At 43.0% G+C, this 17,673-nt stretch overlaps 2 protein-coding genes across 6 annotated transcripts in view; one reads left to right on the forward strand and one right to left on the reverse strand.

Moving 5' to 3' along the window:
- Window positions 1-2,079: 2,079 nt before the first annotated feature.
- On the forward strand, window positions 2,080-17,614 carry COQ10A (coenzyme Q10A). Of its 4 annotated transcripts, XM_043564453.1 has the most exons (6): window positions 2,092-2,463; window positions 3,033-3,179; window positions 4,114-4,306; window positions 4,538-4,639; window positions 9,568-9,687; window positions 17,337-17,614. In XM_043564453.1, exons 1-6 carry the CDS (start codon window positions 2,330-2,332, stop codon window positions 17,403-17,405), a joined length of 765 nt encoding a protein of 254 aa, XP_043420388.1. In that variant the 5' UTR covers window positions 2,092-2,329; the 3' UTR covers window positions 17,406-17,614. The 4 variants fall into 4 exon arrangements, with proteins under 4 accessions (XP_043420390.1, XP_043420388.1, XP_043420391.1 ...); XM_043564455.1 differs by lacking the exons at window positions 9,568-9,687; window positions 17,337-17,614 and adding an exon at window positions 4,929-5,749 and having other exon boundaries at window positions 2,080-2,463; XM_043564456.1 differs by lacking the exon at window positions 17,337-17,614 and having other exon boundaries at window positions 2,094-2,463; window positions 9,568-10,144.
- Window positions 6,454-17,673, reverse strand: part of CS (citrate synthase) — a 32,292-nt gene continuing 21,072 nt past the window's right edge. For both annotated transcript variants that reach the window (XM_043564452.1, XM_043564451.1), the window contains exons 7-11: window positions 9,924-10,123; window positions 9,243-9,372; window positions 9,017-9,118; window positions 8,596-8,805; window positions 6,454-8,064 (exon numbers count right to left, since the gene is read on the reverse strand). In XM_043564452.1, coding sequence (XP_043420387.1) covers window positions 7,894-8,064; window positions 8,596-8,805; window positions 9,017-9,118; window positions 9,243-9,372; window positions 9,924-10,123 — 813 coding nt within the window. In that variant the 3' untranslated portion in view covers window positions 6,454-7,893. The remainder of the gene's footprint in view (window positions 8,065-8,595; window positions 8,806-9,016; window positions 9,119-9,242; window positions 9,373-9,923; window positions 10,124-17,673) is intronic.

Raw genomic sequence — 17,673 nt, forward strand, 5'->3', positions numbered from 1 at the left:
TAGGAAAAGTTTAAATGGCAGTAATTAGCTAATCTAATTAGTAGGGGGACAATAAGCAAATTGACTTGGCAGGCCTATTGTACCTTGGGGATTCTGTGGCAGTTAACTCTAAAAGAATAGTGTTAATGAGGTCACAGTTCAGTCATGTATCCGGGTTAATTTCTGTCTTTTACCAAGCCAGATCCTTTCTCCTCACTCTATGCAGCTGTCTCACATGTGTAAGTCCTTAGTCAGAGGGAGTGGGTCGGGACAAGGAAGCAGGGCTGGAAAGAGTAAATCTGTCCCTGAAGGTCACATGGCCATCTGAAAGTGGCTCCAGATTATCATCTTTGAACTGCAAGGAGACACTGTATCCTGGTGGTGGGGGCAGGGGTGCTGAGGGTAAAAGAAATATTAGAAGAGAAAAAGAGGCAAGATCATTCACCAATTTGGGGCTTCATGTATATATAATATAAAATGAAGATTAAAATACCTTCCTTATAAAATGTTAAATGAAAGCCAGGGTTCAAGGGATGGCTCCTGTTCCTTGAGATCCAAATAAAGTGGGCTCAAAATTTAAAGCAACCCAGAGCACCTGACTAGCTCAGTTGGTAGAGCATGTGACTCTTGATTTCAGGTTGTAAGTTTGAGCCTGATATTGGGTACAGAGATTACTTTAAAAAATAAGATCTTAGGGGTGCCTGGGTGGCTCAGTAGGTTAAGCGACCGATTTCGGCTCGGGTCATGTTCTCACGGTTCGTGGGTTCAAGCCCCGCGTCAGGCTCTGTGCTGACAGCTCGGAGCCTGGAGCCTGCTTCAGATTCTGTGTCTCCCTCTCTCTCTACTTCTCCCCTGCTCATGCTCTGTCTCTCAAAAATAAACGTTAAAAAATAAAAAAATAAAATCTAAAAAAATTTTAAATCAATCAATATCCAGTGGAAGTCCTAAAATTAATGTCAATTAATGCAATTAATGCTCCTTTCAAGAAAGATGAGGGAGATGGAGGAATTATATCTGTTTCCAGGCCCCTGTTTCTAGGCAAGATGTTTCTCTTCCACACCAATTAGACCCCAAAGGCAACACAGTCTTTAATTACTTTATCCTTCTTCTCCCTTTCACACAAAGTTTTCCTGAATTTGGAAATGTGACCAAAGATTTAGAACAAAAGCAGAGGAAGGGCTTGCAGTGTAATAGCAAAAATATCTCTAAATGCAACAGCAGGCACCACCATTCTTTTTTTTTTTTTTACTTTGAGAGAGAGAGGGAATCCCAAGCAGGCTCCGCATTGTCAGAGCAGAGCCTGACGTGGAGTTCGACACCAGAATCCATCTCAGGAACCATCTCACCAACGGTGAGATCCTGACCTGAGCGAAATCAAGAGTAGGATGCTTAACGGACTGAGTCACCCAGGTGCTCCAGGCACCACCATTCTTAAAACACCATTCCTCTACAACACCGTGGGAGAATTTCAATGGCTTTTATACCCACTTAGATCCACTCTCTTTTTTTAATTTTCCTTTTGTTCTTCCCACTTTTATCAAGAGCATTTCCCCCCTACTGTATAGTATATATAGCAGTATAGTGACATTTCTTTGCCTGCGTGCCTACCCATGAAGCCTCATCCTTCATCACGTGCACACTTCCAGACAAAGGCGTTTTTCTCCCCTAAAATTAAGTCTGGTTCTTTCAACCCTGACTTCTTCCTATAAATATTAAAAGAGAAAATTATACAAAGTCTTAGCCCAGGGCTTGGAAGATTAATTTCCTTTCTCAAAGATGTACAGCATAGTACTAGGCACTAGCGGCTACAAAGATGAATAGGACTTCAAACTACGAACAAGAAAGACTATAATAAAGGCTCTAAAAGAGATGTTCAGAAGATCAACATATCTGCCATCGACACGCCCACGAAGTCGCTTCTGTGCTTATGTATTATCAGTTCCGTGACCACAGACAGACTCGCCAAGTAGTTTGCCTGACGACCTCGTTCCTCCTGGACATCTCTGCAGCTTCTCAAACACTTATCCCTGCGCCCTTTCTCGCTAGAGGTGTGAAACTACATCTCCCGAAAGGCCGCGTTGTCCCCTTCCTTCCTCCCTCTCCCGGTTCCGAGTCATGGCAACGGCGTGACGTGAGGGTACTGGGAGCTGCGGGAGCAGCGGTCGCGGCTTCAGTTCTAGCCTACCCGGCCGCCCGGGCGGGAGCAGGGGCGAGAGGAGCCGCAGCCCCGGGCAGCTCCTGCGCTCGGGGACCCTGAACCCGCCCGGCGGCCCCTTCCTGCCGCTTTTCCTCCCGAGCGAGGAAGGCGCAGCGGTTGTCAGAGCTGAGAAAATAAGGGAGGGTCGCGCGCATGGCCTCGGCGGGCGCGCGGCGGCTCCCAGCCGGGACGCGCGCGGCGGCCCAGCGCTGCTGCGGCTTCGCGCTCCTCCCAGGCGCGCTCCCGGCTCCGCCCCCCGGCCCTCCGCGACGGCCGCGACCAATGAGGTGAGAGGGAGGTGAGGGCGTCTGCGCGGGTGTAAAGAGGGTCTTGTAGGGCCCCGAATTTGCACCTTGGAGGGTTGCGCTTCTGGGATGCAGGCCTGGCGTCGGGTGGCGCGGCAGCGGTCCACCTAGGAGTCTAATGTAGAACTTTGGGGAAGGTTTTTGCAAGTTATTCGCAAAGGGGAGTCCCCGGGGCGGGTTCCCAATCACTGCTTGCCTCTCGCTCGCGCCCTGGCAACACCGGGCTTGGTGAGGCCCCGGAGACTATGATACTATGATACTTTGTGAGAGTCGTAGCTTTTAGCAGTAGCATAGCCCACGCTTAAAGGCAACTGCGCTTCGCACGCACCCCACTTTTTCCCATCTCCTCTCTCGGCACTGTCCTCAACCGCCCTCGACCTTTCGCACTCGTGACTGCCTGGCCAGGGTGCCTGGCGGGCTGCATCAGGTGCTGGGGGAAAAACTTGTCTGGACGACCTTCCTCTGGGATGCACCACACTTCCCCTTCACCTGGGAATGGTTGAGGAACACAAAGAATCATGACGTTGTCGCCCCTTTCCTTTTATCCTTAGATTTCTGATGTCCTGCAGCCTCTTCTTGCCCCGGGCTGCCCAGGTCTTGGTGGCTGAGGCTGGCTTACCTCCCAGGCGTTCCTTCATGGGCTTTGCTGCCCCCTTCACTAACAAGCGAAAAGCTTACTCGGAGCGTAGGATCATGGGGTGAGCATCCTCCCCTGTCCAGCATCCCTCCACATTGCCTTCCCCTCCAAACAAATGGTCAAACCTAGGCTAGAATGTAAGGGTAGCAGTAGTGGACAAGATTCATCCCTGGCCATCCCTCTCCCCAGCTATTATTACTAATCATTTATCCTTCCCTCCCAGCCTTCCAACTTTCATTTCCCCCTTCTTGGTTGCTGGGCATGTCCATTAAGTGAAATGTGACTAGAACTGGGCAATATAAGACAACAGGGTATTATTTCTCTGCTGACCTTTTATTATTTTTTTAACTTAAAAAGTTTTTTTATTTTGAGAGAAAGCCAGCGAGAGCGCGAATGGAGGAGGGGCAGAGAGAATCCCAAGCAGGATTCTCTTCCCTGGGCTCGATCTGTACCTAGGGCTACTTTGTTAGAAAGTTACAGAACTAGGATCTGAGTTCTTGTGGGATCACCAGTAAAAAGCGAGTGTTCCCCCTAGTCTTTTTTTTTTTTTTTTTTTAATTTTTAAGATTTATTTTGAGAACAGAACAAGCTAGGGAGGGGTAGAGGGGAGAGACAGAATCCCAAGCAGGCTCTGCGTCATCAGTGCAGAGTTTGATGTGGGGCTCGAACCCACAAACTGAGATCATGACCTGAACCAAGATCAAGAGTCGGACGCTTAGCTTACTGCACCACCTTGGTGCCTCTAGATAGTCCCTCTTAAGATCAAAATAGATAGTAAATGCAATAGGGTTCTGTGAACTACAAAATATAAGGTAACGTTAACATCATGGAAATTTGTTTGCTTTTGGGAAGTCATAAATCCAGGTTTTGGGATCTCTAGTTCCTGATGATGAATAGTTAGTGGGCAAAGGTACTGGGGGGAAGGTACCCAGGGCAGGGAGGAACTTGACCCAGCTGGCAGTTCCTTGGCCTCTCTCTGTGATTCCTTCTCCTAGGTACTCAATGCAGGAGATGTACGAAGTGGTGTCCAATGTCCAGGAGTATCGTGAGTTTGTGCCCTGGTGTAAGAAGTCTTTGGTGGTATCTAGCCGCAAAGGTCACCTGAAGGCCCAGTTAGAGGTTGGGTTTCCACCTATTGTGGAACGTTACACGTCTGCTGTTTCCATGGTCAAACCTCACATGGTCAAGGTGAGGCGCTGGGAGGAGGGATTAATCAGCAAAATTTTTGTGTTCTCTAGCATTTTTACATTTAAGGGCTATTTTGGCCCTCTTTGTAATGATTTTATCTCCATGTGTCAAATACTTCCCTAATAAAACATTGGAAGGAAAATATCTTTCATTTCTTTCTTATAGGCTCCTATACCTAGTATAGGTTTTATTCCATTTTAATATTGTTTAACTACCCGACTGTCCTTTTAGGCTGTTTGCACTGATGGCAAGCTCTTCAACCACTTAGAGACCATTTGGCGATTCAGTCCAGGTATTCCTGCCTACCCACGAACTTGCACTGTGGACTTTTCGGTGAGTCAGGAGGCTGTGTAGCATAGGGTTGTGGGAGCAGAGTGGAGGTACAATGACAGTTATCAAGTATAGCTAGCACTTAGCATTTCCTAAGTCAGTGACACTTTTCCATAGGTCTGGGCTTACATCAAACATACTCTGTGCTCAGTCGTTAAGTAAGGGCTTTTGACAGGATCTAAGAACTAGAGGGGGAGGGGAAGAAAAGGCACTAAATCGTATCCTTGCATTTGGCCAGGGACTATCCAACATGGTCTTGAATAGTTTCTGACTGTCTCTTACCCATTCCCAGATTTCCTTTGAATTTCGTTCTCTGCTGCACTCCCAGCTGGCCACCATGTTTTTTGATGAGGTTGTCAAACAGAATGTTGCTGCCTTCGAGCGTCGGGCAGCCACCAAGTTTGGTCCAGAAACAGCCATCCCCCGTGAACTGATGTTCCATGAGGTGCACCAGACTTGAGGCAAAGGATTGTTCTTGGCCTCTCCTCTACTCTCCCTCCCAATCCAATTCTCTTATTTATTTCATTTGGCTCCTGATCCAATCTAAGAGAAGAGTCTGTGTTTATAATGTTTTCCTTCTCAATTCCCCAGAAATTGGGCTCTAAGCTGGCTACAAATGCTGGGGCACAAAGGTAGGGGGGTACAGAAAGAAGACATGCCTAGGGGATGGTCAGGCTCATCTTGAGAGCCCCATATGCCTGATGTCTGCAGTCTTCTCATAGTGAATTATATTCAGGACTGTGTGGTTCTTTTTGGACCCTGTCAACATACCTTAGTGTCTGACCAGAGTAAGATAGCAACTTTTCTAAGGATTGTATAAACCAAGCTTTTTCCTCTGACAGAGGTACTGGGTGGTCAATAATTGTTGCCCACCTAAGATGCTTCAGGAAATGCCTGAGATCTGGCCCCAGATTGAAATCCATATGATCTCACTTTTAAAAATATTTCCATGCTGCCTGGTTAGTGGAGAGCACGAGGCTGTCTTAACATCAGTGCCACAGGGGCAAGGAGAAAAAAAGCACTGAAGAGAATTGTACTCTTGGGTTGTACCTTATTCTTCTACTTGGCCTGAGTTTTTATAAAATTTCAATAAATTAATTGTGACAGTGTGAATTTGGCTTTTTTATATCGTTTCTTGGGGGAACAGTGTGGATATAGCATAGTAGAAGAAAGTCATGGCTTCCTTCCTCAGGGGAGTAAAGGTGCAAGAAGGCCTCTTGGACATAGTGTCCCTGCTAACTATAGTAGCACATTCTACAAGCCAGGACCTAGTACCCACTCCCTTGCCTATTTATAGACTTTTTCAGAAGGTCAGTTGCAGGAGTCTCAGAACAGAATAATCTGGTCTCACATCTACCATACAGCTGATGTCCTCAGGACCGCTTATTTTGAGGACCTCCTTAAGGTCCCTGCAAAGAATAGGCATTCCACACAATACCAGAGCCCTCTAGAGGCTCAGGTCCAGAGCCAGCAGTCCTCCTCTATTTGCCCTTGGTATGGTATGTTCCTTTCGCCCAATGGGCTGGACTAGTTTCCTTGGATTAGTCGCATAAGCAGTTTTGAGGTCTCAGCTACGGTCCTTGAGTGTTTTCTCTTACAACAAAATTAAGAAGGACTTCTAATCTTGAGGAAAGACAGAAATCTCCTTTGGAAATTTCAGGTATCCTGTCTTATTAGGGTAAATAAATGTCAAAACCACCTAAAGATAAAGGGATGCACAGGACAACTTAGAACACACTTAGTCCAGGATCTTGCTAGCCAGATTCCTTACTTTATAACAGAGATTCTTCCAGGTCTTATTTAATAGCAGGCTCAAGCATTGTTAATAAAAACATTTATTTTGCATTTTATACAGAACAACCTGAAGTCTGGATCATGACTTGACAGTTACCCAGGGGTTTACAGACAATGTGTCCATCTCAGCGTGGTTCTGGGGATTAGGGTTCCACACAAACACAGGCAGGAGTTGCGAGGAAGGAAGGGGGCACTGTAGGAGTGTATTTCAATCCTTTCTTAAAGAAAAGGCAGTAGAGCATTCTGAGTCACTGAAACCTGTGCAAATGGGGCTTCTAAAAAATACTGTACTGTGAGCTCTTGAGGAAGGGGCCAGATAAGGATCTTGATAAATAAAGGGATATTTTCTTGTAGCAGGGGAAGAGGGAGGCCTATTACTTTTGTAGCCCCAAGACCTGATAGTCAAAGGAAACCACATCCAATCTTAAATAATTTCCCTGCTAAGAAGTACCCATATCCCTGGAACCAGACTATGAAGATAGCATGCTGGTCATTCCCAAGTCCTTATTCAATGGCCCATAGCATATTAAAATAAAGTAGAAGAAAAAGATCAAAGGGTAGTGGCTTGTGTTCCACAGGACTAAAAAGTTTAGTACATGTTAAGCACTGATAAAGCCAAATGACTGGGAAGGACCACAGCTTAGACAGTGGCATATACCACCTGCTGGAAGAGGCCTAGTAAAGACCTCTAGTAAGGGGCAGGGGGGGAAGGGTGGGGGGAGTCCACAGCACCCTCAGCTTGAGGTACAGCAGGTATAGAAAATCTGGAAGGAGGGGAATATTAAAGCAGTGAGTAATAGAATACTCCCAGATCTTAATTTTCATAGGATAATTTTAAAAGAGAAAAATCAAACATTGGGTGCCAGTCACAACAAATGCCATGGCCTTTATGGTCACCTAGTAGCATAAAAAAAATGCCAAAGAGGTCTGCCTAACCCAACAGGTCTTGCTAGGAAGTGTCTGTGTGCATGGGAGAGAGCAATGAGGCTTCACAGAACTGATAATCCAACATGATTCCTATGGGAACAGAAGGGGCAGAGTCCCGATTTGCTGGCCTATGGAGGGCTGGGCTGAGTAGAACCAAAAGCTCTAAAGTCACTGCAGATTCTCTGCAACCAGCTTTGACCCAGGTAAAGAAGAGTCAGATTCTCACTCTAGAGGTGGTGGTGGTGGTGGTGGTGGGAGGGGGGACCCAAACCTAACCCATACCACATGCATTAGTCCTGGTCACCCTACAGTTGATGGGCAACTCACCAGGCAGGAAAAAGGAACTGATTAGGGAAGAAGGGGTTACTTTTTATCTTTTAAAGTCTTAATTTCTATTTTAACTTCAAACTTATTATCAGTGCCTCAGATACAATTTAATCTTAAATCTTAAAAAGCCCCCTGAAACAAAACAAAATTATACTTTTTTTTAAAGCTCCCTCACTTTCTGGTAGTTAGTTTCCCCCCAGTCTCCAGTTTTACCCTGACTTAGAGTCCACAAACTTCATCAGACCATCCGTGCTCATTGACTTGGGCCTCTCTAGTGGGAAGCCTAGGGCTCGGCTCCAAATGAGCTGTGCCAGTACCCCCAGTGCCCGTGACACCCCAAACAGGACTGTGTAGTAATTCATCTCTGTCATGCCGTAGTACTGTAAGATAAAAGAGAAAAAAGTTTTGTTAAAGGCGCTGAGGTAATAGCATGCATAAGTCCAGGGGCAGAGACCTTAACTGAGTCAGCCTCAAATAGAAATGACACTAGGAGGGATGTCCAGGTGGCTCAGTCAGTTAAGCATCCAACTCTTGGTTTCAGCTCAGGTCACAATCTCACAGTTGTAAGTTCGAGTCCCACATCAGCTTCTCTGCAGAGCCCGCTTCCGATCCTGTCTCCCTCTCTCTCTGCCCCTCCCTGGCTCGCTTGCTCTCTTTTTCAAAAATAAACAAACATTAAGAAAAACTTTAAGAAAATAAAGAAATGCACCAGGAAAAGTACAGTAATTGGGATTTTGAAAAGACAGCACCCCTTTCCTTCTGCCTGTACCTGCCCTCTGCCACAGGCAACTTTATCAAAAGGGTAAAGAAGGAGGTATGAGTTGCTCTGACTAGGAAGTTGATTTTTTGCATGGCAGAGAACATTAGGGTTTGGCACAAATTAAAGGGAGAGCAGGGAAGGGAAGACTCACCTGGAGCAGCACACCACTGTGAGCATCTACATTGGGCCAAGGATTTTTGGCCTTGCCCTGCTCTAACAGGACATTGGGCACAATCTTGTACAGCTGAGCAACAAGCTTAAACATGGAGTCATGAGGCAGGTGTTTAAGAGCAAACTCTCGCTGACAGGTATATCGTGGATCAGTCTTCCTTAGTACTGCATGGCCATAGCCTGGGACAACCTGTAAAGAGGGAGGGTAAGAAAGCCAGCTGTATTCTCAAGTAGAAATTCTTCTTTTCTAAATTCTTCAGGCTAGACAAACAGAGGATGGGGCAGGGAGAGAATTTCCTTCTCTAACACAGGGACCTCTCTCATTCTATTCTCTTTAATTCTTCTAAATTGCACAACTTGGGTCTTGGCTTCTTTCCTAGTTGCTAAGCATCTCTGCTTACCCGTCCTGAGTTGAGTGTGTTCCATATGTAGTCTCGTAACTTCTCATCTGACACATCTTTGCCAACTTCTTTTTGTAGTTGTGTCAGCCAAACAAGTACTTCCTATGGGTAAGGTTTGGGGAATAAGATAGTGTCAACACATATGCTAGGAGGGAAAGGCAAGATCAGAAGAAAAGCATGAGAATAAGAAAAACATGAAGCAGGAAAAGAAAAGGAATAGTCTTACCTGATTTGCCAAACCATGTAGGGGCCCTGCTAGCCCGTTCATGGCTGCTGCAAAGGACAGGTAGGGGTCTGAAAGGGCACTGCCCACCAAGTGGCTGGTATGGGCACTTACATTGCCTCCCTCATGGTCACTGTGGGGAAGTAAGAAAGGAGAATCAAGGCCAAGAGAGGAGAAAAAGGGGCAGACTATGAAAACATAGACCTTGCTGTTCTCTTATCACATGCTAGCCTAGTTACGGGCTCACACTAGCCTATGGCCAGTTATACATAAGCTCTTGTAAGAGATGTCCCAATCTCGTTACCAGCCTTTGTTCACTAATCCACAGGGCTGGAGAGGTTACTGGTTGATGATGCCTGTCTATGTGCCAAGCTCCTGGACGCTCACTCCAGCTTTAATAGGAATGGCCAGAAGAGGGAGCTCCTGGAAAGCTGAAAGATCACCTACTGTGAGCAATTAGTACTTTTCCCTAGCTTCTTAGAAACATTACTTTGTTCTTAGAAAGGTTATGATTATTTCCCCATACCTCTGGATTTCCTTTACTAGATTCCTCTCTTGTCTTGTGTGCCATGTTTCCATTTCCTTGTTGCCTACTGCCTGTTCCCAGAAGAGATTGTTCAGGAGCTTTTCTTAAAATTTTCTACCAATCCAGGCAAGGAGCTATGGTTGCTGGGTCTAGCTTACCTGTGGATGGTGAGGTACAAGCGCATGAGCTCAGTGAACTGAGCATCAGTATAGCCTAACATGTTGGTGAAATTATGGGACCAGTCCAGCTTAGAGTCAATGGCCCCGATACTGCTGCCCTCCCGATAGAGATTCCGGTAGATCTTTGCTGCAACACAAGGTAGCTTTGCGATAAGATCCATACAATCTTCATAAATCAACTGATAAGAGGAAAATGGAGAGAAAAAAAAAGAAAGAAAAAGATTTATCAACAAAGAAGAATTAGGCAAGGATGCTGTTTGTCGTCCATGGATTGGGCTATTTGGTTGATGCTCAGTGGTTATATATGGAGGTTAACAACAATAACCATTTAACTAAATAACTTTTATGACCCAGGCTCTGCACTAAGTGATTTACACATAATATCTTGTGTATGTTAAAACATTTTTGGGGTGCGTGGGTGGCAAAATCAGTTAAGCATCTGACTTGATTTCAGCTCAGGTCATGGTCCCAGGGTCATGGGATCAAGTCCCAAATCAGGCTCCTCGCCAAGTATGGAGACTGCTTGAGATTCTCTCTCTCTACCCCTCTCCCCCACTCACACACACTCTAAAACAAAACAAAACAAAATGTTATTTCTAATTTTTGCCACTCTACCAAGTACGTAATGACCTCCATTTTATAGGTGAGTAAACAAGCTCAGAGCATTCAGTTAAATGCCAAAGTCAGATTTTGAACGCTTTTATGTTTAACCATGATCTTTCCCACTACCTGACTTTGCACTCAATGAATGTGCTAAGATACTAGGTTTTAGAAATTAATTCTGTTCCATCTTTCAAAGAAAATTCACCATATATGCTAAGGGTCAAAGAGTAGCATTCAATTGTTAGGTAATAACAAAGGCTTCCATTTTTAAGCACTTACTAACAGGCACTGTGATATATTATTTGCATTTTTTTTTACCCTCACAATAGTCCCATAAGGTAATATATCCCTCATTTTATAAATCAAGAAATTGGGGCTTGGCCAGGTAAAGTTACATGCACAAAGTTACCCGCTCAGCTAATAAGCATCATGCAGCTTAAACAATTATTAATTCATGGACACTCTTGTTTCATCTACACCCTTACTTTCTCCTCTCACCTCCCAAGTTATTTTGAATGAATTCCAGACATATATTCCAACATGTAAACGTTTAAGCATATATCTCTAAAAGATAAAGGCTGTTGATAAAAACAAAATCACAAAACCATTATCCCAAAGGGAAAAAAATTAATAAATCCTCAATATCATTAAATATCTACTCAGTATTCAAATTTCCCTGATAATAAAGCCCCCCCACCTCATGTGTTTGATTCAGGACAGAAAAACCCACGTTGCAATTGTTTGTCTCTGAAGTCTCTTTTTTTTTAAATTTTTTTTTTAAATGTTTATTTATTTTTGAGACGGAGAGAGACACAGCATGAACGGGGGAGGGGCAGAGAGAGAGGGAAACACAGAATCGGAAGCAGGCTCCAGGCTCTGAGCCATCAGCCCAGAGCCTGATGCGGGGCTCGAACTCGCGGACCGCAAGATCGTGACCTGAGCCGAAGTCGGACACTCAACCGACTGAGCCACCCAGGCGCCCCTGAAGTCTCTTTTAATCAATGTTAAGTTCCCTGTCATGCTTTCCTTTTTTAAAAAAATCTTTTTTTATATTTTATTTTTTAGAGAGAGAGCAAGTGGGGGACAGGGGGAGGAGGGAAAGAAAGAAAATCTTAAGCAGGCTCCATGATCAGCACGGAGACTACCACAGGACTTGATCCCACAATGCTGGGATCATGACCTGAGAGAAAACAAGAGTTGGACGTACCACCTAGGTGTAGCGTACCCCCCGCCTTTTTCACTTCGCAATTTATTTGTGGAAAATCGGATCACTTCTTTTGGAGAATTTCCCAGTTTAGATTTCGCTGGTTATATACCTGTGATGTCATTTAACATGTTCCTCTGTCGATTGTATTTTGTATAAAACTGATGGATCTAAAGGCTTGAGTAGATTCCAGTTCAATTTTTTTTTTTTTTTTTAGCAAGACTACTCAAATGAGCACCAGGTGACGTATGGAAGTGTTGAATCACTATATTGTAATCTGAAACTAATATTACACTGCATGTTAACTAACTGAAATTTAAACTAAAAAAAAAAAAAAAAAAAGACTACCTGATAAATAGTGTTGTGTTCATTTATTAAGAGAAACACAGAAGAAGGAAAAAAAAAAAAAGAAACACAGGGGGTGCCTGGCTGGCTCACTGGGTAGAGCATAACACTCTTGATCTTGGGGTTATAAGTTCAAGACCCATGTTGGATACAGAAATTACTTAAAAATAAAATCTTAAAAAAGAAAGAGAAACATAATCTGGTTGCCTCTTTTTGTGATGTTAATAGCTTGCTCAACTCTTCTGTATTATTTCAAAAAAATGTTTATTTATTTTGAGAGAGAGGAAAAAGAGAGAGCACATGGGGGAAAGACATTGAAAGAGAGAGAGAGAACCCCAAGCAGGCTCTGCACTGTCAGCGCAGATGAGGAGCTCCAAGTCACAAACCATGAGATCATGACCTGAGCCAAAATCAAAAGTCTGGATGCTTTACCAACTGAGCCATTCGGGCACCTTTCTTGTGTGTCAATTTTATCTTCTCAAAGGGAATTTTAAGTTCCTTAGAGATAAGACAGGGTTTTGGTATTTTGTTTTCTTTTTTTAAATAACTTAAAGGGGCGCCTGGGTGGCTCAGTTGGTTGGACGTCCAACTTTGGCTCAGGTCATGATTTCACAGCTTGTGAGTTCGAGCCCCGCATCGGGCTTGTGCTGACAGCTCAGAGCCTGGAGCCTGCTTCAATTCTGTGTTTCCCTCTCTCTCTGCCCCTACGCTGCTTGTGCTCTCTCTCATAAATGAATAAATGTTAAAAAAAAAAAAATTAAAAATAAATAAATAAATAAATAACTTAAAAAAAAAAAAAAAGCTGCTTTCATCCACAGTTCCAGGGACATAGAAAGCATGGACTAAATATTTATTGGTTGATATTGTTACATGGTGCTAATATACAAGTTAACTAGCTAAATGCTCCTGCAGGAAGTCATAAGGTTTCAGTAGTTTTCTTCAAAGAGCAAAATCTATAATAACTAGCCTAAATGAATTAATCTCTATAGTGCCATGTATTATTCAGGTATCAAATATCAAGTAAACTAAAATATATGCACGTGCACACACACACATTCAGTGAATTTTGTAAATGCTACCAGATTCAATAAGAATACTGCCAAAATTAGGGGCACCTGGTAGCTCAGTTTGTTAAGCATCTGACTCTTGATTTTGGCTCAGGTCATGATCTCATGGTTCATGAGTTCGAACCCCGCATCAGACTCTGTGCTGACAGTGTGGAGCCTGCTTGGGATTCTCTGTCTCCCCCTCGCTGCCCCTCCCCTGCTCGCTCTCTCTCTCTCTCTCTCTCTCAAAAATAAACATTAAAAAAATGTATTACAAAAAGAAAACTGCCAAAATTAAAAAGCTACTTGAAACAAGAAACACTCAGCTAACAATTGCAAATTCTCAAGAGGTTAGATTAACCATACTTCCATGCAGATTTACATTCCCCCAAGGAAGTAAGTTGCTTCCAGAAGCCTGCATCAAGCATATGCAGTTTTAAGAGACTTGGACTGATTAGCAGAATGCCAAGAACAGGATTCTGGGCTAGATAGACTATTATCTGTGGTGTGTATACTAACTTGCAAAACTATTTGGAAAGTATGAATGGTGTCTTCTTCTACTACTGAGAATGGAGTTTATAAAGCAACCTGTAACAGACCAGGCATGACAATATGGGATCCTTACCCTGCTTTTTATAGTGGTCAATGCTGTACAGTCAAGAAGAGATCAAAACAAAACAAAACAAAAACTTACAGAGAACTCCTGTTATTTTTCCTTTAATAAGCTAAGATTGAGGTGCTATTTAGGTATTTGTACCAACACATTCTTCATTGATAAAGCCTTGGAAAAAAGATGTTAAAATATGCCAACATCACAACTATCTGGAATAAAGGTTATAAAAATGACCATCATCATCATCATGAGCCAGCATCTCTATGGCTAGTAAAATCCTGGTCAGGTAGTTAGCAAACATCATCATCATCATTTTTTTTTTTTAAGTTTATTTATTTATTTTGAGTGACAGAGAGAGAGAGAGGGAGAGAGAGAGATAGCAGGAGTGGGGGAGGGGTGTGCAGGGGGAGAGGGAGAGGGCGAGGGCGAGGGCGAGGGCGAGGGCGAGGGCGAGGGCGAATCCTAAGCAGGCTCTGCACTCAGTGCAGAGCCCAATTCAGGACTCAGTCTCATGAACGAGGTGTCAGGGCCTGAGCTAAAATCAAGAGTCGGACGCTTAACTGAGCCACTCAGGTGCCCCAGCAATCAATCATTATTGAGATGACACAGAAAAAGAAAAGAGCCAGTATTTATGGTGAAGAGCCCCTAGACTGAAGCAAACTCAAGTTTGAATCTGGTCTTTATCACTTATTAACTGCATGACGTGGGGTAAGCTACTTCATAGCTTTAATCCTCAGTTTTTCCATTCAGTAAAATGAGAGTAACAAATAATATCTACCTCATAGGGCTGTTCTGAGGATTAAATCAGATAATGAATGTAAAGCATTTAAGCACACTATTTGGTATGTTTTCAAGAGTTATTAGGTGTTCAGATGATTTTATCATAAAAGCTTCAAAACCTATGTATACCATTTATAGGCTTTACAGAAGGTGGCATTACTAGCAAAATTTGATGGGTCAACTACTTTGCAAATTTTACCTAATACAACATCTTAAGACTACTTAACAGTTAAATAGCTGGTTGCATCACAGTAATTTCCTGGTCATGAATGAAGTGAAGTCACTCAGAAAAAGACCTAACTTTTTCAATTCAATAGATTATACTATTTATCTCTGTTATGGAAGAAATGTTGCAGGCAGTAGATCATCCACTTGAGGTATATGTTAAAAAACAAAAAAATAGTATGAACTGATGGTTCTAGTAAAAACTCAGATCATACAAAAACAACATAAATTTTTTAATCTTTGGAGCGCCTGGGTGGCTCAGTCAGTTAAGCGGCAGACTTCGGCCCAGGTCATGATCTCGTGGTCCATGAGTTTGAGCCCCGCGTCGGGCTCTGTGCTGATGGCTCAGAGCCTGGAGCCTGTTTCAGATTCTGTGTCTCCCTCTCTCTCTGATCCTCCCCTGTTCATGCTCTGTCTCTCCCTGTCTCAAAAATAAATAAAATGTTAAAAAAAAAATTAAAAAAAGAAAAAAAAATTTTTTAATCTTTATTTTTGAGAGAAAGAGAGAGAGACAGAGAGAGACAGAGTGTGAGCAGGGTAGGGGCAGAGAGAGAGAGAGAGAGACACAGAATCTGAGGTAGGCTCCAGGCTCCAAGCTATCAGCACAGAGCCTATGCGGGGCTCAACTTGTGAACCACGAGATCATGACCTGAGCTGAAGTCGGATGCTTAACTGACTGAGCCACCTAGGTGCCCCTCAACATAAATTTTTAAACAGAAATAACCAGTTGAATGATGCTGTGCATTTCTACTTAAGTAGACTATGGTTAAATTAACCAAGACAGAGAACTGAATAGAAATAGTGTGTCTGACTTTTGAGAAAGATACAAGATCCAACAGCAAAAGAGCATGAAGCTCTACTAAACTCGTTACTGGTGCTAATTTTTGTGCAGTGTGAACTTACCAGACACACATCCTAAGGGTGACAAATATATCAGTATTGCTTATAAATATTCTCCCAAAGATTGGCAGAGTCCTGAAATATAACATGTTTACCTCAAGATAGCCACCCTCAGATGACAATCTCAAAGAAATTATGGCAGAACAGTCAATCAATGGCTACATGTTGAAAAGGAGGCAACAGCAAGCAGAGGAATACAAGATTCATTTTAATGATTCAATAACGGACAGTATGAAACAATGAAGCATGTTTGGATGTACCAGAAATATCTTATAGGCATCTATTGCAAAGCATGAAGAAGCTACTTTCTCCCTTTCTCATTACAGTCAAGACAACAGCACTGTAAACAGTAACGGGCACATCTGAGCAGTCAATTTCTAAAAGACAAGCTATTTTTTTGATAGCAGGCTCCCTGCTGGCAGTGCAGAGCCCAACGTGGGGCTCAAACTCACAAAACTGCGAGATCATGACCTGAGTCAAAATCAAGAGTCAGATGCTTAATCAACTGAGCCACCCAGGCACCCCTAAAAGATAAGTTTTAAAGTAGAAGAACTGCTGGTCTTGATTTAACCTTTTCTGTTATGATGACCCACACAAATAACAATTACTTGAAAAGCATTTAAAACAGAAAATGGAGGGGTGCCTGGGTGGCTCAGTTGGTTAAGCATCCAACTCTTGATTTTGGCTCAGATCATGATCTCATGGTTCGTGAGTTTGAGACCCGCATTGGGCTCTGCGCTGACATTCTGCTTGGAATTCTCTCTTCCTATCTCTCTCCAAATAAATAAATAAACATTAAAATATACATATATACACATACATGAAAATGGAAAGCAATATATTCAGATTACACAACATTCTGAACTTGCTGATATATGGATTTATAAATGTTTTAAGTGCTTGTGAATGTGTATATTTTCCATCATTCCTATACCTTCCTTCTCAATGCTAACCAGACTAATTTAAAATTCTCCTTCCCCCTTTCCCCTAATAACAAACATAATTCTTTATACGCAATTGGCATTGAGTAAATATTGACCAACCAAATGAAGCAGGATTTGCCAAAACCCCAAGGGAATTGCATCAGACCAGTGGACCATGCTATTCTGCAAAAAGGAACTGTTCCTATAATACCTGTCTCCAAATAAAAGAAAATGAGATGTCCCACTGTAAACTTAGCCAGATAACTTGTATTTTACCCGGTTTTTCTGAGTACTCTGTGGGGTATTGGAAAGAGGATGGAAGGAATTAGGTACTATGTGTTGGGACAAGGCACAACAGTCTTCTTATACTCCAACTAGTTCAAACTATTAGGGTCACATTTCATTTTCAGAAAATAAAGCGCATCTGTTTCTGAATCCTACTTCCAGGATACTAACGACCCTTCTGCTCCTGACAGGTATCTTGAGTGGGACAGTACAGAACAGTGGCTGATTGGCACTGTCCTCCTAGACTCTAGAACTGCCTTAGCTTCCATTCACCTAACTTCTCAAGGTTCTCCTTATTTGAAGTTAAAAACAAGAAGGGACTTTTTGTGGCTAGGGTAAGACTACTCTGAAATCTTGTCAGGGATCCTGCAATTAAGTCACATCCTTTTCAGTGTTCCAACAGCCCTGTGTAATCTCTCCATTACAGCAAGATTACTGAATTGTAGTTTTCGTTTTTGTTTTAAGCAGGCTTCATGCCCAGCACAGAGCCCAACGTGGGATTTGAACTCACGACCCCAAGATCAAGACCTGAACTGAGATTAAGAGTCAGACACCACCCAAGTGCCTCCTGAACTGTAGTTTTTTTTACATGTATATGACCTTAACCAAACCAACAACCTTGGTGACACAAAGCATGTTCCATTTACCTTTGCGATCCCAAGGACTGGAAAAAACAAACAAACAAACAAACAAACAAACAAACAAACAAACAAAAAACAAGCTTAAATAAAAATTTATTAAAGGAGTTTCTGGCGTAACTCAGAAGTAATTCTCCTAAACATTCCTTTTTCTTCCTTCATATTTA

The sequence above is a fragment of the Prionailurus bengalensis genome, chromosome B4 (assembly GCF_016509475.1).
Source record: "Prionailurus bengalensis isolate Pbe53 chromosome B4, Fcat_Pben_1.1_paternal_pri, whole genome shotgun sequence".
Lineage (NCBI taxonomy): Eukaryota > Metazoa > Chordata > Mammalia > Carnivora > Felidae > Prionailurus > Prionailurus bengalensis.

Coding starts and splice junctions, on each gene's coding strand:
- COQ10A (XM_043564453.1), top strand. CDS start 2,330: ATGGCCTCGGCGGGCGCGCGGCGGCTCCCAGCCGGGACGCGCGCGGCG. Junction 2,464..3,032: donor CGACGGCCGCGACCAATGAG/GTGAGAGGGAGG, acceptor TTTTATCCTTAG/ATTTCTGATGTCCTGCAGCC. Junction 4,307..4,537: donor TCAAACCTCACATGGTCAAG/GTGAGGCGCTGG, acceptor CTGTCCTTTTAG/GCTGTTTGCACTGATGGCAA.